The 23,135-nt window shown below is 42.2% G+C and overlaps 2 protein-coding genes across 8 annotated transcripts in view; one reads left to right on the forward strand and one right to left on the reverse strand.

Moving 5' to 3' along the window:
- The window catches only part of marchf5 (membrane-associated ring finger (C3HC4) 5), a 34,448-nt gene extending 32,857 nt beyond the window's left edge, over positions 1 to 1,591 (reverse strand). Inside the window, exon 1 of the mRNA XM_078273509.1 lies at positions 1,192 to 1,591. Within this exon, the coding sequence (XP_078129635.1) occupies positions 1,192 to 1,232 (41 nt within the window). The 5' untranslated portion in view covers positions 1,233 to 1,591. The remainder of the gene's footprint in view (positions 1 to 1,191) is intronic.
- A 142-nt stretch (positions 1,592 to 1,733) lies between these two features.
- cpeb3 (cytoplasmic polyadenylation element binding protein 3) overlaps positions 1,734 to 23,135 on the forward strand; it is a 48,509-nt gene continuing 27,107 nt past the window's right edge. For 2 of the 7 annotated variants that reach the window (XM_078273500.1, XM_078273501.1), the window contains exons 1-3: positions 1,734 to 1,811; positions 4,201 to 5,168; positions 14,540 to 14,693. In XM_078273500.1, coding sequence (XP_078129626.1) covers positions 1,772 to 1,811; positions 4,201 to 5,168; positions 14,540 to 14,693 — 1,162 coding nt within the window. In that variant the 5' untranslated portion in view covers positions 1,734 to 1,771. Of the gene's footprint in view, positions 1,812 to 2,332; positions 2,419 to 3,783; positions 3,868 to 4,200; positions 5,169 to 14,539; positions 14,694 to 23,135 lie in introns of those variants that run through there. The other 5 variants (XM_078273506.1, XM_078273507.1, XM_078273503.1 and 2 more) reach the window with 4 other exon arrangements.

The raw sequence follows: 23,135 nt of genomic DNA on the forward strand, positions 1-23,135 counted from the left end.
TTTGCTAAAAGACAAATTATACTATTTATTATTTATTCTAACTCAAACTCACTGGCCTTGGCTCACTTTCTGTGAAGAACATACAAAATAACTTATTTCCAATGACTGCACACGGTACACATAACTATTACATATGAGGTGTTTGGGTCTACTGGAGCCGAGTGTAATTATTACAGTGTAATAATTGTAGGTGCTATGAAACGTAACTGTGTCGTCCACCTAACTGGGCCTGCTGTGTGTGTGTCCGTCTATGTGTGTGTGTGTGTGTGTCTGTATGTGTGCGTGTCTGAGTGTAGGTGTCTGTGTGCGGAATGTCTTTCTGCACCTGCTATTCCCACACAAAGTTACAAAACTGTTACAATTTCAAGCACTTTCACCTGTTCTGATTACGTTCTAAGAAATAAGCACCAATAACGATTGAAAATCTTGTTTCTATTTTTTGTTTTCTCACAAAAAAAAACCCAAAAATTATCATATGTGATCTCACAGGGGTATATAGCAAATATGAACCATAAATGATGTATACATTATTGGTAATTGAGCTAAAGTAAACATATGTTAAGTATTTTTAGATGAATTATGAAAATATGAACACCTTACAAGGGTTAAGTTTTGGTTATTTTATGCACCGGTGTAGGTTTACATATCCGTGGCAATTAAAGTTACCTTGCCATGGAAATGGTATATTCAGTGTCTTATGGAACAGAAGATAAGCAGACAGTTTACTCATTCAGTGCCATATTGATTGTTAACTACGAACGTGACATTTTCACAAATCTTACCGGATACAGTCCTCTCCTCGCCCAAGGGTCAATAGCTAACAGGGCGAATGTTATGGGAAACGTGGTCGTTAAAACTCTGACCTTTAGTTAACTTACGGGAAACAAGATTAAAGAATATAGCCTGGCTATATATTGTTAAGGTGAATAAGGTCAAAGTAGCGGAGGACGTCCTGTATCAGCACTGCAAGAATAAGGGGACACTAGCCGTTAGCTAACGTGAAGATGAACGGTAATGATATTCAAAAAGAAGTTTAAAGTCAGTAGTCGGTACAAAACAATTACATGTCAACGGATGTCTGAACATTTAGACAAAGACGAAGTAAACTTCCCCCATCTGTTTCAACTGTAGTGATTTCACGTAAAGCTACGTAGCTACCATTAGCATGTTAGCCTTAAACTTCCAACTCACCTGTCCAAATTCTGCATGGCCGCTGCACCCTGTTCCGCCATTATCGTGAAAAAGCAACAATGCTGTCTTGTTGGCAAAGCAGATTAACTGCGTTACAGATAAAATAAAATAAAATGGCACGCCTGTTAATTTGCTGCAGCAGCTGAGGAATGAGCGCTAACTAGCTAGCTACATAGGCCTCTGTGTTGATAAGGCGAGACAGCTGCAAACGAGCCAATTATTTAGCTTAAAACTATTCCTTCGCGGTCATTGCAATCTAGACAGCATCTATCTGTGACCGATTATCTATTTCAAGTAAAAATCCCCTTTAAATCTGCTACGGTCTCATTTGTTTTATTGGCGTGGCCGCGTGACTCCATTAACTGGCTAGTCTCGGAGGTAACGTAAATAGCTTTGAGTGCGCGTTTGCGTCATCAAAACAATGACGGCGCCGCAAAGGGCACCATTCCACGTACATGGGAAATGTAGTTTCAAAATGCTTCCCTCCCTCTTATGACCAAAAATATCAAATTAATGGTCTGAATCCACTCCCGGCAGATGTGCCAAAGAGAGACCACGGATTCTTAAAGATACAACCATCATGAAGATGCACATATGGCTACAGAACACGGCTAATAGCGGTAAGATGTTTTAATTAGGCTAGGCTACTGGTAGGCCTACATTATTTTCCAGCCTACATTCTCATCTTCTCTGTTTGTATTTACCTGAGTATAAAAGTTGTTTATGTCACTTCAAGGTTTAATGAAAAGGTGATGTAAGCAATATGCCTAATTCACTGTAAAAGCATACAATCCATGCGCGTGCGTGCGTGTGCGCGCATGTGTGTGAGAGAGAGAGAGAGAGAGAGAGAGAGAGAGAGAAAGAGAGACTGTTACTGTCAATCACCACCATTTTTTATTGCATGCTTTAACATGCTCTCATCTCATCTCGTAACCTCATCTATAGGTCAGCTTTGAAACGGATGTTTTTTTTTGTGTGTTTTTTTTTCTTCTCCCACAGCAGTCAAGAAAGAACATAGGCTACATATTTGTTGACCAACCACTGCATTGTGAGAAACTACAACTCCCTACAGCCTCCTCGGCATCACCCATGCGCCGCAGTCAATCAGCTGTTGAGGCAACCGCTGACTATCTCAGCACAAGGGTAGCTCGTTTGTCATAAACCCAGACGAGCTGGAAAAACAGAAATATCTTTATTTACAGAGTCCCAAAAAGGTGAACGATAAAGGTAATGTTACGCTTCACGTTAGGCAGAGAAGCGACCACGCTGTGTGTGCATGCTGTGTTGTCGTTTGTGTGTAAAGTGGGACACATGGATTAAAGGGGGATTTCAAGGCAAGACAGGTTCATGAAATGTATCAGATGAGGCATCCGATCGGCGCGATAAATAGGCATTTGATTTGGACAGTGTCTGTGGTGAAGGGCCGGTGAGGTGAGCTACTGAAGGCTGCTGATTATGCTGCTCTGATGACCTTGGAAGCGCAGCTCTTGGAGGAGAAAAAAACACGGATTAACTGGTGGGGTGTGTAGCCTACAATGCTGGCTATTGCGATTATCTTGAAAGACCCACTTGTGTCACTGCCATCATGTTGCTAAAATGATCCGCCATGTCATCTGGAGTGTTATTTTCGAAGTCTACAGACTATTGCATTCATGTTATTGAATGGCCTTGGCTGCGTGTTATAGCTCTCCTGCAGTCAGGTTCCGACAGTCAAGAGGAGCCTTATCAATGTTATTTAAATGTAGCCTAATTGTAACGTTAGATTATTTGACACTGTGTGGTTGTGCATGTGCCCCAGCTGACCGAAAAAGCTCAATTGCTCAGTGTAGCCTTGCAATGATCAAACATATTGTGGTTTATCTATTGGATTTCATAATGTGGCAACTGTGTAGCTTTCTGAATGCAATTCTCCGTCTTGATAACATTCGAAGGTGTGCTTATGGTAATGGGGCTTTTGCAAGGCGTTGTCTCTGAAATGCAAAGTAAAGGAGAATTTTGCATGAAAGGTATAATATATATTGTCTAACTTTGAATATAGAACACGAGCTTTCAGTGATGTTCCAGCCTTGGCTTTAAGTTGTTCAAATGCAAGTAGCCTATAGCCTAGCCTACATGGGAACATCTTGTGTCATGCCAACCTGTGTCAATGCGGACCTCTGGCCGAGTCCCTCTTTGCGCTATAATAAAATCCCTAATATAGCCTACTTTTTGGAATATTTTATACTCATTTGCCCAGTCAACTTTATCTTATGGCCTATATTTAATTATCTTCGTTTTATACATCGTGCTTGAATATATGCCTTTTATTATAAGACTGACACATTTATTTTTATTGTAAGGAAAAGGTTTGCCGGTACATGAGACATCTTTGCGGTATAGCGCTTCAGGTGCGTCACTTTCCACTGCATAAAAAGAACGAAGTGTGCCATTTGGTGGGAGTCATTTTAGTTTTGAAAAAGCTCTGTGTTCGCGTGTGTCGAAGTGCCTGCATCAAGGTAGACCTGCCTTTTAGCCTTGTTGAAGGACAGCTGTATTTACTGACGTATGTAAATGAATATAGGCTATAGGGGAGGTCCCTGCCTGGGCAAAAAACACACACTGAATCAGTTTCACATTGCAGCTCCGGAGTTCCTGCGTGGAAGGAGAAAAAAAAAAAACGAGACGTGGCGAAATCTGGTGAATATCTGCAGCCATATGCTCCCAGTAAAAATTTTGTAGGATTTATCAATTGTTCTGGTATAGTTTTGGGAAGTGTGTTTTCCTCTTCTTTTTCTTTTAGGCTTAATGGGTGATAACGCATTCGCTTTGCAGTTGCCAGGTCCCTCTAACATCATATCCTTGTCGGAGTTGTCCCAGATCATCAGATGCAGCCCAGCGATCCCGGTGTACGATCTCCTAAATTACAGAAACAATATTAACTCATCGTCTCTGTGTGTGTGTGTGTGTGTGTGTGTGTGTGTGTGTGTGTGTCCCCCCCCCCCCCCCCCCTCCCCCCCCCCTCCGTTGCAGCTCAGCAAACCATGCAGGATGATTTACTGATGGACAAAAACAAAGCCCAGGCTCACCAACAGCAAGATCCGACGCAAGTAGACCCTCCTCCCTCCACCCCGACCCCGTCATCGGAGCTCACTTCTTCATCGGAGTCGGAGAGCCCGTCGACCGGGAGCAACCAAGCGGCTTCAGCGCTGATCAGCAGCAGCAGCAGCAGCAGCAGCAACAAGGACAAAGTGCCGATGGAGTCGCCGATCCTGCCCGGGTTGAGCTTCCACCACCAGCCGCAGGAGACCGGCGGCCCCCTTTCCTCCCCGTCCTCCTCTTTTGGGAGCACTTGGTCCACGGGAACCACAAACGCCGTGGACGACAGCTTTTTCCAGGGAATACCCTCGGTGAACGGGACGATGCTTTTCCAGAACTTCCCCCACCACGTCAACCCGGTCTTCGGGGGTAATTTCTCCCCGCAGATCGGTCTGGCTCCCCAGTCCCAGCAGCATCAACAGCAAGCCCAGCAACCGCAGCAGCCGCAGCAGCAGCAGCAGCAGCCGCCGCCGCAGCAGCAGCAACCCCAGCCTCAGCAGAGGAGATCCCCTGGCAGCCCCAGCCAAGGCCCCTTCCCCCAGAGAAACGCTTATCAGACCATCATGAATAACAGCAAGGGATCCTCGTCGTCGTCGTCTTCTTCTTCCTCGTCGTCCGCTTGGAATAATCACCAAAACGCCGCATGGAGCACAGCCTCCAACCCCTGGAGCGGGCTGCAGGCAGGCAGGGACCCGCGCAGAGCGGTGGGCGTCGGGGTAGGGGTCGGAGTCGGCGTCGGGGTGCCGTCCCCCATGAACCCCATCTCCCCCATGAAAAAGCCCTATACTAGCAACGTTATAGCACCCCCCAAGTTTCCGAGACCAGGTCCCCTCACCTCCAAGCCCTGGATGGAGGACAGCGCCTTCAGGACTGACAACAGCAACAACATACTGCCTTTCCAGGTAAACAGGCTACACTCCCAGTATAAGAGCAGGCCTAGGCCTATACCTCTGTTGCTTTAGCCTGCATGCATTTCAAAAATGTTGACCACTTTGACATGTTTTAGGCTACCCCGGTGGTTGACCTCTTAAAAATAGACTGTTTTCGATGTATTCTATTCAAATAGCCTATTCAAGGGAAACCATAGCCTACCTGAGATATAATAATAGGCCTACCACGAATAGCCTTGGATAAGGTCACCCTGAACTTATCAGTTCCACGGATTCATTATAGGTCCATATATTAGGCTATAGTAACTGATAGGTTATTTATGTCATAGTCGATTAGGAAAATAAAAAATAAAGAAATAATTGAATGGCATGAATCACAATGTCATTCCATAGGCTACAGTGATTATAGGTTACCATCGGAGGCAACCTCAGAGGCATTCATTTTGAAATTGATTTAGATAATTCAGCCTTAAATGCTTTAATTTGAAATGTGCTATACACTGAAGTGTGCTAGTTGAATTGAGAAATGGCCATCGGGTTTTCCATCTGCCTTGTAAGCTGTCAGATTGTGTGGTGGAGGTCAAATAAATCGAATGAGACAGTGAGTCCTTGAAGTATTTCTCATCGATCATAGCTATGTTTACGCATTCAAAGGCAAACACATCGAGTCAGTCCTAGAGATAGTCGTTGTGCACTTTTTATTGCACTAAATGGATCAATTCCCTCTTCCAGCTCACTCTGTGGGGTTTAAAGGACACATGACGCATTCAGTGCGGCTCGTAACCTTCTAAATTCAGACGGAGCTGTAGCCTAATACGCACTTGATTACGAGCTCACCCTAATGATCAGGAGGATTTCTTGTTTTCAGTTATGTAGGCTATGCATTATAAAATACAGTACACAAAGCTGCAGAAAGAATGTGCTGCAGTAAATAGGAGAATTCATACACCAGCCATTATGCTACACTTCTTAATTTATGCCTTAGGCTACATTAAGTGAAAGGTTTTGTGTAAGTCTGTGTAGAAAACATGGCAACTATGACTGAACATTGGGCGTTACGCTTATGCTTATTATTTAATAATAAAAAAACACATAGGCCTACATGCAGGAATGGTAGGTCCTACTCATAATAATATGTGTGAATATATAATATATGTCAGTCTAGCCGTGTGTTATAACACGGTTTCCTTGCTCTCCCCTCCTTTTTTTCATAGAAAGCCTTTTTTTTGGGTCACTTTTGTCGACATAGTTGGTCGTTTATGTGATCGTTCTTTGTAATTACAAAATGTTAGGACAGTACCTGAAGGCAACATCCATACTCGCTTTTGATTGGCTTGTTATCGGATACTGGGCTGGGTTTTAACCTGATCTTGAGACAGGTCAGGTCTGAAACCGGAAAGAAGACGTTTTTTTGTTGTTACAAATTGCAGTAAGAATAAGCCAATATTAAACTCTTATTGTGAGTTTCAACAAACTGTTTTACATAATACAAGTGCTGACATTGATGTATGCCTGTGTTTCTGCTGTGAGAAAGCTGTACCCTACGACCATGAAAGCTAACTTTAGTCAGGGTCAAAACATGCTAATAGGTAACGTAACGCTGTATTGTTTTTATGTTAAAAATGACAGCTTACAAGAAAAGTAGCTTTAAAAAAAAAAAAGGGTTACTGTGTTCCTTTCAGCAGACCAAATACCAGCATTTGTTAGCTACAGTAGGACAGGAAAGGGCAAAGGATGTCCTGTTTATTCTTTGAATACAGAATGAGTTATAATGTTCAGTAGGACAAATACGTGTGCACATAGATGTTAAGAGGGAACCTTATTAGTGCTGTTTCCCTGTCCAATCCCAATCTTCCCCTGCATTTCTGGTTGATCCTTAAACGCCTCACATTAAAGCTATAGTGCGTAGTTTCTGTCTCCCCCATGAGGAATTCTAAGTAATGACAACAAAACTGTAGGCGCGTCCACATGATACAGCCTTCCGTGACCGCGCACCGCCCCCCCACTCCTCCGCGCAGTTTCTAGTAGCCAAGGATAACACGGAGGATTAAAAAAACAAAAACATAATGGACTTTTCAGAAGAGGTAATTATCTTCACTTGAGTTTCTGCGCGGGAAAGTCCGGACGACACAACCTTCAGAACATAGCCATACTGACAAATACAGAGAGAGTTGTGTGGAGCTAAAAGTCTTTATTAGCTTTGTAGCAACTCATTTGGCAATGCCTTGAATGTAACGGACGTTCACTAATATAAACAAAAATTACGCACTAAAGCTTTAACGTAAGAGGGTGACATAGCCTACCGTTCTAGTTAGGGCTGCGCAATATGAGGAATATATGACTGATATTGCGATTGCAATATGATTCACAATATTGGAAGGAATGATCATTTTTGTATCATAATTCTCATTTTCTCATTTTAATTTTTTTTTTTTTTTTTTTTTTTTTTTTTTTTTTTGCAAGGACCTGTACCAAACAAATATTTTTTCTTTAGTCTGTAGGATACAATTTGTTTTGACACATATTTTGCCTTTAACAAATACTGTACCCCCTCTGCATTTTGGATTTTTGCACTAGTGCATATTGCGATTTCAGCCCTAGTTCCAGTGTTGTTACCTGTCTTTTGGTCCGTACATCAGATGGACACCAGAGAGCCAGTTTCACACTGGTTTGACTTTATTTCAGCCGGGCCATCCTGCCTTAAATGAACGTGTCTGATTTCAGAATAGACTAACATGAACAGTCCCAATACTGTGTGGCTTTTTCACATGGCTAGTCATGTGTTTTCCCTATGTTTAGTTATGCTGCCTGACAAACGAGCCAACATGAAAAAGTAGGCCAGCTGAATACTCCCTCCCCCCTCCCCTTAAGTCACCCGACCGGCTTACTTAAAAAGGAGTACTTGTTCATCCGATCAAAGCAGAGACTCGGGAGAACGGAATACTGGCCAAAATGTTAACCTGTTACTGCAGAGAGGACTACATGTGCAGAGGAAACAGCCCGGCACAGGGTGAAATTCCAACCACCCTGAAACGTATAGCCTTTTGAGGAGATAATGATTGTGTCAGTCAGGCCTCCCTCGGCTTTATTACATGGTTTCCTCTGTGAGTGCCTCTATTTTCTCTCGACTTGGCCAGCTTACAGTTATCACCAGGAGACGAGGTCAAGGGGCCACATGTCAAACTGTACGGAGTCGTCTGTTCACTGAAGTCTAACTTGGGCAAATAGCAGAGATGAAGTACAGTGTGGTCAAAAATGTTGCCAGATGAAACATTAGGGTTAAAGTAACATATTACAGTAATCACTCATATGAATGCCAAGTAGAGCTGAAATTTGATAATCGAATAGTGATGTCATCAGGGTTATTCTTTTTCGGACTTTCTAAAAATCACCCAGCAGAACCATAGAACGCATCATTTAACTTGTTTTCACAGCCTGTACATTCTTCCTTAAGTAAACTTTAGAGCTGCAAAGATCAATTGAATAATCGATTAGTTGTCAACTATTAAATGAATCGCCAACTATTTTGATAATCGATCAATCAGTTTGAGTCATTTTTTTTTTTTAATGAAAAATTCTCTGACTCCAGCTTCTGAAATGTGAATATGTTCTAGTTTCTTCACACCTCTGTGCCAGCAAACTGAATATCTTTGCGTTGTGGACAAAATGAGACATTTGAAGACGTCATCTTGGGCTTTGGGAAACACCAATTAACATTTTTCACCATTTTCTGACATTTTATAGACCAAACAACTAATCGAGAAAATAATACACAGATTAATCAACAATGAAAATAATCGTAAATTGCAGGCCTAGTAAACTTACTATTTACGTGTACATTTGAATTCCCCTTTCAGATCAGATATATAGCACATACCAACAGTTCTATCAGTACTTCTAATCACTCTATATATACTGTGTACATATACGTATATCTGCAAGCTTCTGCTAATGGATAGTAACCATTCGACAGAGAGGGCTCATGAGTACTGCAGTGATGCAACCGTGGCTGTAGCTCACACTTAGCTGTTTAGCAGTTACACCCATAATTGGAGAAGAGTTATCACCAGGATGCGAGGTCAGGGCGCCACATGTCAACTGTCCTGTTTACTGAAGGGAAACTCGGGCAAACCGCTGAGCCGAGCAGCCGGTGACAGGTGAACTTTTGTTGTCTATTGTGTAGATCTCAGTGTTCTTCAGATGCCCCCAGATGATCCACCATGCCAAATGTTGAGTCCCGTGTGGGGCTGGGTATCGTCACTGATTTTCCAAATCAATTCGATTCCGATTCACAAGGTCCCGAGTTGATTTTATTCCCGATTTTATTTTATTCCTGATTCAATATCAATTAGGTTACAATACCAATTTAGCTTGGATATGAAAGAGATTCTACAATTGTACAAGGTTCCTTCTAACCTGCTGCATTCTTAAAAGTATCCGTTTACATGAAGAACTGACCCCAAAGCAGTTACATGAATGTACTTTTTATTTCACATGAACGCACAATAAAGTGCAGCTCTACAGACTACAGTCAGTGAGTATTGAGTGGCATTGCATCCAGATATCTTGAGGTGACAGTTGGACCCCGTTGAAAATGGCCATGCCCGTTTCTTCCCTCACCAAAATGTAGCCTAACTTATTTAACCCCCTTTTTCCCGACAAGCTAGCATGACAAAGTTGGTACCAATGGATCCTTAGGTCTTCTAGTTTCATATGATACAGGCGATCATCAAGATCAGTATCGATTCTTGGATTTTATGAATGGATTTTGGATCATTCAAATGAATGTTCCGTGTGCTCCATTATGTGCTTGTACACCCGTATGCTGCTGGCTGCCGCTTAAAAGGCAGAGGAATGTACGGAATTCAACTTAACATGTCGGTGTGAGGTTTAAGGCACAGAGTCACATGAACTTCTCCGGAGATCCCCTGATTTGAAATGACGTGTTAGTTTGTGGCGATGATTGCTTGGTCCTCTGGGATTGTAATCACATCATATCAGATCAAGAAGTTGACTGACAGGTTGAGGCTCACAGTCAAATGCTGTCTGATGGTTATGCAAAAGGACAGGAGCTTGGACCAGTTTCTGGGTGTAACCATTCGGGCTGCAACCAACGATTATTTTCATAATCAATCGGTTGATTATTTTCTAGTTGATTAGGCTAGTTGTTTGGTTTATAACATGGTGAAAAACGTGGATGAGTGTTTCCCAAAGGCCAAAATGACGTCCTCAAATGTCTTGTTTGGTCCACAACTGAAAGATATTCAGTTCACTGTCACAGAGGAGAGAAGAAACCAGAAAACATTTACATTTAAGAAGCTGGAATCAGAGAAATGTTTACCTTTTTCATAAAAAATGACTCAAACCAATTAATCGATAATCAAAATAGTTGCAGATTAATTTATTAGTTGATCTAATCGATTAATCTTTGTAGATCTAGTAACCATTGAGTTAGAGTAATATGTACAGTAGGCTAATCTAAATATCAGATAGGATGTACATATTTTCGTCGTAACTCTTTGGGCCTGTGTCCCTTAATCCCGAGACACACCAAGCCGATAATCGGCCATCGGCAGTCTGTTCTGTGTGTTCCGTGCCGTCGTCCGTCCGAGGGGCCGTCGGCCTTCATTTTGGCCGATATAATGTATCATCGGCGGGGGCGGGCACTGCCGGCAGTCGGACTCAAATGACCCATCTGATTGGTGGAGTGTTAACCCGGAAACGGGGAGCGGAATGAGCGTGACTAGAGCCTCTCAAAATCTGACAAATCTTTTAAACTGACCTTTGTCGATCTGAAATGAAGACAGATTCAGCAACTGCACGGCCTATTTCTCGCTTAAAATGTTTTCAGAAACACGTTTCGGTGAACTATTTTAGTACAATATGAGATCGTATTCTGAACAAGCCGCCATGACAGTCTGTCTTTGAATTTCCAGAGAAACCAGACCCACGTGACGCGTTCGTCCAATCAGCTGCTGGTTTTCATTTCTGGGTCGACAGTACAGAGGCACTTTTTTGACCAACTCGGGGAGACTGATCAGTCCAACTGCCTTTTCTGCCGAGGGTCGGCCGTCTGGTTGGTGTGTCTGCAGCTTTAGACTGTTTGGTTTTTTCTTTGAGCCTTTTCCTATTGATTGATTGCTTGCTTGCTTGCTTGTGTGGAAGTAAAGGTGCACGTTAATGTGATTAAAAATAATGAACTGCTGCTCGTACGCTTTACAGTTTATAAAGGGGAAAAACAAACAATGGATGATGCATTTACCAACTGCCTCTGAATCTGGCAGCCCCTTAACCTTTTCGGAGCAGACTTTATTCATTAAAAACAGGCATTCAGCCATCTTTGAAATGCTCAGTCTGTTTCTTATCATGATCTCCCTCTAAACACTCTTATATCTTGTTTATGTGTCATGTCATGAAGAAAGATGAGCTGCAGTGTAGTCGAGATAGGTCAACTTGAATCTTCGCTCCACACTTTATGGATTCTTATGTGGTGTTTAAACAGTAAAGTGTGCGTGGGACATGTGTGTGTGTGTGATCTCTTTAGGTCATTTAACTACACTGAGCTCTCCGACCCCCCCCCACTCCACCCCCCCCCCCCACCCATCACTGTGCTCATCCACATGTGTCAGAGAGGAGTGGAGGGGGAGGAGAAAACTAAAAGCTCAGCGTTTTAAGTGTTTACCGTTTGTACCAAGTGGGCAGATTTTTATCTACGTGGCGCTGTCGGGTCCAGAGTGGAGGGGAATAACACTTTTGAATGCTCAGCCGAATGGGCAACAATAGCTGCGGTGTGCAAACAATGTGGCCCCGGCTTGGGCAGCGGACACAGGACACAGCTGCCAAGGCTACAGCCTCCAGCTCCAGTCTCAGCCTTTACCTTTGGCACACATGACATTTTCAAAAAGTCATAACTTTTCATCAGGAGTGAGCGGTTTATGTCGAGGTGTTTGATGTAGTATTGACCGTCCAGTTCTGGACTCAATCTACCTCCAAAGGATCAGGAAATTAGTTTGGACATGTTTTGTAAATCACCAGGTAAAAATACATTTGAAACAGGGCTGGGCTATATATGGATATTATATCGATATCGATATATTGAGCTAGATATCGTCTTAGATTTTGGATATTGTAATACGGCATCAGAATCAGAATCCGCTTTATTGGCCAAGGTTTGCGTAAACAAACAAGGAATTTGACCTCGGTAATCTTTGCTCTCAAAATACAACACTCACTTATAAGAATAAAAACAGAAATGACGGTAAGAATATAAAAAATCTTGTTAGTGTACAGTAGAACAATACATTAGAATTTACAATTTTACAAAAAATATTCAAAAGAGAGGGAAGGAATAGTGCAATATCAGTCAATAGTCTGAGATTTTAGGATTTAAATATGAGTACAGTGCAAGGCATCAGTGCAATGGTAATGTATTAATAACAATATTGTAATTGTAGGATTGAAATAGACATGAGGTAGGTGAGCAGAACAGTGGTGATTGACTTTGTTCAGTGTAAGGGTGGGGGCTATTTCTGAGTGTTCAACAGAGTGACTGCTTGGGGAAAGAAACTGTCTCTGTATCGGCTGGTTTTGGCGAACCGCAGAAGTGTTCTCTTTTCCTGGTTTGAAAGGCTGCATTACAGTAAAGTGATGTCATTTTCTGAACTTACCAGACTTCCTAACTGTTTTATGATTTGCCTTTACCCACTTAGTCATTATATCCACATTATTGGTGATTATTTATCAAACATCTCATTGTGTAAATATTTTGTGAAAGCACCAACAGTCAACCCTACAATATCGCCACGATATCAACATCGATGTATTTGGTCAAACATATTGTGATATGTGATTTTTCTCCATATCGCCCAGCCCTAATTTGAAATGACACTGGGTGCTACCTGCCGCGGACTTGGCAAATAGAGAAGATTGTCTTCGTTTTATCTAGTCCTTCAACTAATGATTGTTTTGTATTACTGATTATTCTGTCAAGTATTTCCTTGTAGTATTTATTAATTGTCGGTCTATACAATACCAGAAAATAGTGTCTATCTCAAGTTCCCTGAGCCCATTTGCTATCATAGAGGACTGTGAAGACCAGCAGATATTTACATTTGAGAAGCTAAAACCAGAGACTTTTAGGCAATTCAACGATTCATGATGAAAATGTATTTTTCTATCGATCGACTAATCTGATAATTGACAAATCATTCCACCTATAGCCGGATACTCTTCAGTTGTACGATTGATCCAAATGTCAAAATGATTGATACTCCAAACTGAACCTCCAGACGGTCATGAGCCAAGTGAGGAGTAAGCCAAAGTAACTGTTCTCTACTAAATTATATAAATCCTGACAGATGGGGCTCCTCAGGGCAGAGTCTGGTCTGTGCTTTCATTGTAACTTTTTAACATTAAAAAAAGCATAAGGAGCCTCTATAAGATTCATATATATATCCCTTATAATAGCAGCTGTATTCACCATCATCCCCAGGGCTGACGCAGACATTCTATTTCCCCTTAGTCTCAGATCCTTAATTTATATTAGTCTAGATTTAGCCAAGAATGCATCCCACGCTTGCTTTTTGATCAAAAATGGGAGCTGTTGATACATGCACAAGTTGTTGCAAGTGATCTGCCCTTGAGCAAGGATAGCAGCCAAACAGAATTTCAACAGCAAGACTTAATGTGCAAGTCCAAGTTTGCCCGCTTTCAAAGATCATTCTCCTTAATACAGGGGTTTTCATTCTCTGTTGGTGATTCCAATTTTCTTTTGGAGGGGAGGGGGTGTTTAGGAATTTTGATTTAGTCTTTCAGTGTGTTTATTTTGTTAAATTCAACATTGTTTTAATCTTTTACGCTGCGCCATGCGATATTAACACCACATAAAAAGATCCAGGAGTTTACAGGAGCATTTCAATTCAATGTTGTTCATTGTTTCAAGAGACACAGACACCGACCCTGACTCTTGGTGGGGGGGGGGGCATCTGCCACTGCTGGTTGGAACACAGAGACTCTGATACAGATATACAAATATAGAGAGATATGATTCATAGTAATTTATAGCAGTTGGTACGATGAACAGTGGCAATTATAGTAACAAAGATAATAGTACTATGACTAGAAATAATAGTAGTAGCAGTGCAGGGCGTAGCAGGGCGTCAAGCAGGACCACAGCAGCAGCTGCAACTACGATTTAGGTGCCACCCCAATTCAAGAAAATCTGCGAGTTACAGTTCATATTAATGATACTTTGACGTATAACGTTTAGTAGTTCGAACAGTAGCAGGCAGCCTTAAAGTGATATAAGTATTTAATTCCCTGTGTTTATTTTGTATATGATGTACTGTGGCGACTAACCCTCCCCCTGTTTTGCTGTGTTGCAGGACCGGAATCGGCCCTTTGATGCTTTTAGCTTGCACTCTTTGGAGAATTCCTTAATGGATATGATAAGGACTGACCATGACAAAGGTAAACCACACCCTGCCGGTGGCCCACCAATGACTATCGCTGATATTATATGGAGGAATCATTTTGCAGGTTAGGAATATTCATACGTCCATGCTTACAGTATTATTCTTTTTTTTTTTGCTTCATGGGCATAATATCATCTGGGTACATTTGTTTTTCTTTTGCTCAATTTGCCAATCTCTTAACCAATTCAGTACGGATCATCATGTTCTGTTTTGAAATTTAATAATTAACATTATGAGCCTTACCTGCAAAATCTCGCATAATCTTGTTTGTGTGTGTGTGTGTGTGTGTGTGTGTGTGTGTGTGTGTGTGTGTGTGTGTGTGTGTGTGTGTGTGTGTGTGTGTGTGTGTGTGTGTGTGTGTGTGTGTGTGTGTGTGTGTTGTGGACCAGATGTGCAGTAATGTGCATTCAGGTGGTCTCATTTGCAAACTGCATTTTCTGTTGCCCTTTCTTGTTCTTTGCCTGTTAGCTTTCTGCTGATTGGAATCAATGGATCGAGTAAAAATGTCGCATGACTTGTGCTTTTGTTGGCTGAATATGTTGTGAGCATAAATGTTGAGTGACTGAGTATGTTTGTGGTTTACATTTTTCCTCAACATGACCATCACAAAGCAGACTTCTGAAACCCAATGTGGATCTTTATTTTGTGTGTGGTTGTGGGCCCCAGGCTATGCCAAGTCATAGCCTGAAGATCAAATCGGTGTTTCTAAGCAACATTGATACACAGACGGTGTTTTTCAGAGTGAAATACAGATTCATACTAAAATAAATTAACGTCACATTATCTCCTGGGAGGTATAAATAATTCATGAAATTATGAAGAAAACATTGTTATGGGATCTTTCTACACCCCCTTTTAAGGCCATCCAATGTATGTCAGGCCTTCTAAACCAATATTTTTGTAGCACTGGTCACGTGTCTATTGTACAAACTTTGGATCCAGTCTCCCAGATGGGGCTCTGTCAGGTTGGGTGGAGGGTTTTTATGCTCCCCCATCCTCCCATCTTAACAATGGAAAGATTGGTGGGAGGGGTACATAATGAGCAGAGCATGTCGCTTTCTCATGCGTGGAGTCTGTTTTCTCAATCTCGTGCTGAGAGGGCATTGTTGCAGCAAAATGGTCATCCTGGCCCGACCTAACTTTACTGGAAAGGTGTCGTAATGTCCTGCACGGCTTCCCTTATGATTGTGTATCAAAGCACAACAGACAGAAGAGATCCAAGGAAAGACAGGGAGGGTGGCGCATGGACATGGGTGTGCATTCCTGCATCTCTTTTTGCTTGTTTACCCCTCTCGCCATCATGTAGACAGCGTGGGGCTGCAGTAAACTACCATGCCAACCACAGAGCAGTTCCACCCCAATGGCGTACCTACCCACTGTCTGAGAAGGGCCCTTTGCGTCTGCTGTGTAATCGACTGCCAAAAGCCTAGCTGCTGGTGCTTTCCCAACTTCCAATTAAATGACCTTCTCATTTAGATCAGAACTCAGGGTTTTCCCTACCATTTGAAGGCTTAGGTGCAGCATCCAAGCCGTTTTGGACAGCACATAAGCTAAAGGAATGTAAAATCAATGTGAGCATCACAACTAACTAAATGACTTTTCTCAGATCTAATGATTGTAGTCGGTCCCCAGTCGATTTCTTTAACAAGTTTTGTCCTTAGGCGCTTTGGGTGGTATTTTATTATTATCTGATCTAGTTTTTCTAACATTCATCATCAACTACATGCATCTAAGTCTTCCACAAACCTAGGGTAAACACTAGGAACTTGTATAACAAACGCTGTACTTGGGGGAAGAGCTTTGCTACCCGACAGGTCTGGGTCAGGGTCAGGTTGGGTTCATTGGGTCATTTTCCGAAGTAATTTGTTAAGAAGTTCCTCTATTTCTCTCTCTGACCGTACCGATGTCTACATCCATGCGTGTCATTTGTTGATAAGTAAAAAATGGAATGTCCAGTGGAAACAGGGGAAGGGATAAAGTACAGCAAATGTGTTGACAAGCTGAATGTTAGTAATTACAGAAGTGTGGCAAAAAAAACCCAACTTTGGGTCTCAAATGTGGCAGTACCACTTGGGTTTGGTCAGGTTGTGAAGGCACGGGCCGGCTTCAGGTTACCATGTTAAGCCGACTGAAAAGCCATTTTGTTTTTTTACATGATTCAATCAGCCTGGCTTTGTGTTCATGTTGGCTGATTTCCTGTTGTGAAGTGGGTGTGTTTTGTTTTGCTTTGCCCTAGTCAGTTGCAAGCGACATAATCACCCCCTAAAGTCATTTTCAGTTGACACTGAAGCTGCAGTAGTGTTTCCTAGAAGTTAACTTAAAAATTAAGGGTGGGGGGGAATCCCAAATTGTATGTATTGTGATTTTTTGTGACGATTTATATTATTGATTCTTTCCCCTAGAATAGATTTTTATTTTATTTTATTTTTTTAACATTGATTCACCTAAATATTTTCTGTTTATACGGTACCGCTGACAGCGACTACATCATATCCGTTTCCAGCAAAACAGACGGAAAGCAGAAAATGCAGGAAATCCATGTTATGTACTTCTGTACAAATTAAATAAATGTCAGACTGACTGACTGACATGTGATGATGAAATATATCATGATCTATCGGTGTCCTTGAGTGCCGAGAAAGGCGCCTTGTAAATAAAATGTATTATTATTATTGTCTCTAGAAGTGTATTATTCAACTTTTGTTTTTGCTAAAGAAGGAAAAGAAAATCGCAATACTCAATACTACCGAATTGCAATACTTCTAGAATCGCAATAACTGAAAATCGCAACACAAATCGAATCGGCAGCCATGTATCGTGAAAAAATTGAATCGGAACAAAAGCATATCGGCCCAAGCTATATTAAAATGTTAAGAGTTGTCATTTCTTTAAGTTGACTTGCTAAGGTTCAAGTTTGACCTGTTGAATCGCCAAACAAATCAGAGACACAGGCGGTGATTCTGGAGCTCTGGAACCTGCTGAGCGCTACGTTCAGGTGTTGGTCTTGGGCCGGTGCCCCTCACTGTAGCAAAGATGGCCGAGCATCTAGTGCTGCAGTTGTGAAGTTACTGGTATGCAGTGAAAATGTTATAGACTGACCAGGACTTTGTTTCCCAAAAGCAACTTGAGGCTGGATGAACTTTATTCCATTTCAGTCAATGGCCTGAGATCATCTTAGCCTCAAGATGCGTTTGGAAAACGGGGCGCAGGCATTGTGAATGTGTTATTCACTGAAGCGTTGAGAGTCAGCAATTGGCATTGTCAATTGGAGAGGTGCAACCCGACAAACCTAATCAACATTTGTGACATGACAAGTGAGCGAAGAAAAGCCACCAAAGATAAAATAATATGGATATTTTAAGTTGAAAACGTTCCTGATTTAGACGTTGTTGATGTCGATGTTGTTGGGTGCTAACTTAAAAAAAAAAAAAATTCAGTCAGTAGTTCTTAATTGAAACCTACCAAGACATGACTAGATGATAACAAGAGAAAACCTATTTTATTATGCTTAGTTGTTTACTAAGCCAGCTACCGTCCTAGCAAAGTCCCTCTTTGAGGACACTACCCACCAGCTGAGAGCCACCAGTCAAAACTAATTAACCCAGTAGGCCCGGTTTTGCATTCCCAACTGATTGTGTCCCGCCCACAGCCATCCCATCACAGACATTTCTCGCATACTTCTCATTGTGACTGGAATAGTCACAATAGAGTGTTTTATGAGTCCCTGTATGCATGTGTTTTTCTAAAGAAGGAGAAGCACTTGTAGTGTGATGCGAATATAAATCTGTGGGGTGAGTATGTGACGTAACCACACCCTCTCTCGCTCTCTCTTGCTCTCTCTCTCTCTCAAGACAGGATGCAGGGCGAGGTTGTCTCGATTCAAGTTTTTTTTTCTTTCTTAGCACTTGTGTGAAGAAGAGTTACCTTCAAAGGGTGTGTGTGTGTGTGTGTGTGTGTGTGAGACACTTTATTCTCGCAATCCTCTCAAACTTTGTGAAAGCTCCTTACTCCTGGGTAAGGGGCCGTGTGGACGTCTGAACAAACAGGCCCTTCCTGTAGCAAAGCAAAACACACACACACACACACACACACACACACACACACACACACACACACACACTGGTCTGCATGTAGTTCCTGAACTGGGTCAGCTGAGCTCATGTGTGGACCTAGGCTAGGCACCCCCACACTAACACACACTCCCCAGAGATTCTCCCTTTGGCCTGGAAAAACACTACTCGTTCGACATCAGCCACCACCGCTGCTGCCAAAACACACGCACACACACACACACACACACACCTAAATCAACTGTAACATTCCATGCAAAGCACTCTCACCTCACGCACTCTCACCCATCGTTATCTATGGCAAAGTCGACTCGTGTCATCACAGTATCATACACACACACACACACACACACACACACACACACACACACACACACACACACACACACACACACCAACCCAAAAGTGTTAATTCGTCCTTTTAGTCCTAGTGAAAGCTGTGTTTGGATCCCACCCCACACACAAAGTCTTTCTCTCTGAACATGCGCACACACACACACACACACACACACACACACACACACACACGCACACTGCCTCAGCTGGTCTGACTCACATGATCTTACTCATGCGTTCGTTACGATTTGCATTGTCTCTTTGTGTGTAAGTGCAGCTTTTAGAGGTTGAACTCCACGACCCTTAATGCAACGTTAAGCCCCAAAGTAGAGCTGCAACTTACAAAAATGTATAACCGTACAAAAAAATGTAAAGTTGTGTAAGTTGTGTAAGTTGTTGTTTTACGCAGGGTTTTGTGCTGGACTAATTCTTGACTAGGTGCTGATGCTAATCTAAGAAAACATTCTCCTTGGGGTAGCTTCATAAATATCGTACAGTCAAGAGAGTGGTATCAATCTTCTCATCTAACTCTCGGCACATAGTCTAACATACTGCCAAAAAAACCTATTCCTTCAATTGTCAAGTCTATAAAATGTCAACAGTTAAAAATCCCACAGTGAATTAGTTCACAAAGCTCACACTGCAGAGCCTGCAAACTACAAAAGTTTGAAAATGGGTGGGGGTGGTGGGAGGTGGACGACGACCTTTTCAGTGTTTGTGCACAAACATTTGGGTATCTGGAGTATCTACCAACCCACCAACTGTGAAATAAGACAACCCAGTCAGTTTTATGTGGGCTGCCTAGATCAAGAAACATGGGGTTCAACAAGCCATTCAGTTTTCTATTTTGCTATGTCACAAGCAGGCTCATTAGAATATCCCCCCCCCTCCCTCCCCCCTATCTGAGTATCTCCACCCACGGCTTGATAACTAGGTGCACAATTATTTGTCTCATAAGCCAATTAGTACAGACTGGGCTTTTCGGGATGGGGGCTTAAAGAGCAGAGTGAATACAGGTATATTCAGACAGTATGCGTTTTATAAATAAAATTGTTGACTATCGGGGCGCCCTGGTAGCTCACCCGGTTGAGTGTGTGCCCCATGACCAAGGCTCAGTCCTTACCATAGTAGCCCGGGTTCAATTCCGACCCGTTGCCCTTTGCTGCATGTCATCCCCCTCTCTCTCCCACTTTCCTGTCTTAAGCTATCCTATCCAGTAAAGGCAATAAAAGCCCAACTAAAGTTTTCTTTGGACCGACTATTTGAATAAAGAACACTGGTAACTGGTATTTATTCCATTGATTTTACAGGCTGCATTGTGTTTGGGTGTCACCATTCACGTGTTAGTTAATGGCCTGTATGAGGTATAATTTTGTAACAGATGCAAGCTATAACTGAAGTCAGTTATCAACGGGGAGCAAACACTAGTGGAAAACATGGTTCAGGCCAGAGGAGTAGCAGTGTGATTGGGTGTCTCTGTATAACTTTTCTTGAGGCCTTTGCATAGATAGAGTCCACACAATGCACTCTCTGTCTCTACATTAGGTACTTGTGGTGTAAAGGTCTCCAGTGAGGGGTGAGAATAAAGGTTTTATAAAGTTTTTGGATAAATATTCAGCTTTAACCAAGAAAAGCACTACCTCCCTCTGTCTTTAGGCTGCATCCCCACTACTGTGTTTTTTGTTTTAATACACATAACTTTACGTTTACGCCTCACACTCATCCACACTACTCGGAGCACCTAAAGCGGAGACGTTTGGAAACGCTGCTGACCCTGGTTTTAGTGTGAAATGTCCGGGGTTGCGTTGTGGTCTAGGCGGGTAGAAACGGAGACTTTTGGAAACAATGACGCAGACACCCCCGTTGGCTTCCTGATTGGATCAGTCCCGACATGTCCTTCCCTGATTTGCTACGCCCCTGTCACGTGACCTCTTCTCCAGAAGAGAACAAACGACATCCGCCTTGACTACCAGTGGTTAATTCAACATGAATAACGAATTACAGCTGTTTCTGATAGAGATGGTCCGATACCATTTTTTGCTTCCCGAGTCCGATACCTGAACTTGCGTATCGGCCGATACCGAGTACTGATCCGATACCAGTGTGTCATATATTTTATTATGTTTTAACAATTATATACTACTATCCCTGTATGAATGTGATATTATTTCTATCTTTGTTGTCGGCCTGGCTCAGGTTAAACTCTTTGTGAAACATGAACAAACACAAACAATGAACGCCACAGAACTTTCTGTTATTGTGCAGTTTGACGGTCAGTTATAATGGAAAAAGAACATAAACTACTTTAATGTAGATTTTCTTTAGGGCTTTATTACGTGGTATCGGATCAGTGCATAAACTCCAGTACTTCCCGATACCGATACCAGTGTTTTAGGCAGTATCGGAGCCGATACCGATACTGGTAGCGGTATCGGAACATCTCTGGTTTCTGACCTTGTTGTAGATGCTGTTGTGCAGTTACATTCTGCATTTTATAAGACTACTACTGCCTACATACGTAGAGGAAAGCTATTATCGAGCGACTTGCGACAATTCCTGTGTCCAGCAAAGTTACAGGTTTTGTGCCAAGTTTGGCTGCCAAGAATTGCTTCCACAAGTGAAATTAATAATTTTGAAGGCAAAGTACTGTTTAAAAACTATATAATCTTCTTTGTTATGTTCATCAAGTATGATACATTTAGAGTCATCAATGTTTTATTAGACTCCGTAGGAGTAGCATTTCCTTGCTGCCTGCGAGGTGGATGCAATTATCGGCAGGAGCGCAAAACGCGACACATCGGCACGCGCATGCCCAGTGTACGTGAATGTTCGGCGATGTTCGTTTACAGGCGTGTTATGATCGGAGATTAGTTCTGAAACGGTGCTAAAACACTCGTGAGGACGGAGATTGTAGAAGTTTTAAAAAGCTGGTTAAAAATGAAAACGTAGTGGCTTGGATGTAGCTAGGTCCTCAAAGATCAAGTTTGTTTGTAAGAGGAGTTCTGTGTGATCTTTTGTCTTTGATTAGGTTCAGAGTGGGGTCAGCCCAGCTTAACCTGAGTTGAAAGGTCAATATTTGGAACACTCGGTTGGACTGAAGTTGTGGAAATCGATCTGACCTCTTTTCAACCCTTGTACTTAACAACACACGCGATGATCTCCATGTCGGAGGGATGCCCCTGTACTTTAAACAGCCACTAATGACTGTATTCGAGATAAGACGATGCGTTTGTTGGCTGTGTTAAAGGTTAATCGCACTGTGCTTCCAATAAGTTACACTGTCACAGTGCTATGTTTTGTTATGGTGGAAAATTCATGACTCCTGCAAGCATGACTGAGCTAATCCAGTCCAGGCAACAAAACAAGTCTGGGCTTGTTTTGTCTATTAAAATCATGGTTTGTCCAGATCTCACAAGCCATGAAATACTACTGAAATTATTACTATCACTGTCAAGCTGTGCATCAGGCTTAACGGAATTCTGGAAATCCTCTATTATAATATGAAAAGCATTTGATAGTTTTCACAATTATTACTTTTGTGAAACATTAAATAGCAGTGGGTGGTTGGCATATTTGGGGATTTGCTTGTAGAAATATTCCCTAACCATTTGTGTTTTATACTGCACATAGTTTAATATAGTTTTACGTGTAACGGCTTGATAGCTGAATGAACTTTGGCCCTGTTGTAGTCGTCTTGTTTGAGGGTTGTTAAGTTCAGCTGGAGCTGGTATGAAAGAGGCCATTCTGACATCAACAGAGACACACAAATAACTCTCTCACCAGGTTCTTACAGAAACATCCATCCCACTCCATTTTTTTTCTGTCAGCCGTGTGCAAAACACATGCCCCTCAGTGGTTATTGTCATATTTTCTTTGCCGGTGTAGTGTTGATAATTGAAGGTTTCTTTGGCAGTAGTCAGCAAGACGTGCAGCTTTGGGGCACCCTGCTGCACCCCCCTGCTATTCATCAGCGCTAACATTTCCACACCTTGCTGTTGGCACACCCACTCTCCTCTCACAACTTCTGCTAGAGCTTTCTCCTTAAGGTGTTATTAGGGGTTTAAATATGTGCTATAATGTGGAACAGAGGGAGCAAAACG

The sequence above is a fragment of the Sander vitreus genome, chromosome 17 (assembly GCF_031162955.1).
Source record: "Sander vitreus isolate 19-12246 chromosome 17, sanVit1, whole genome shotgun sequence".
NCBI lineage: Eukaryota > Metazoa > Chordata > Actinopteri > Perciformes > Percidae > Sander > Sander vitreus.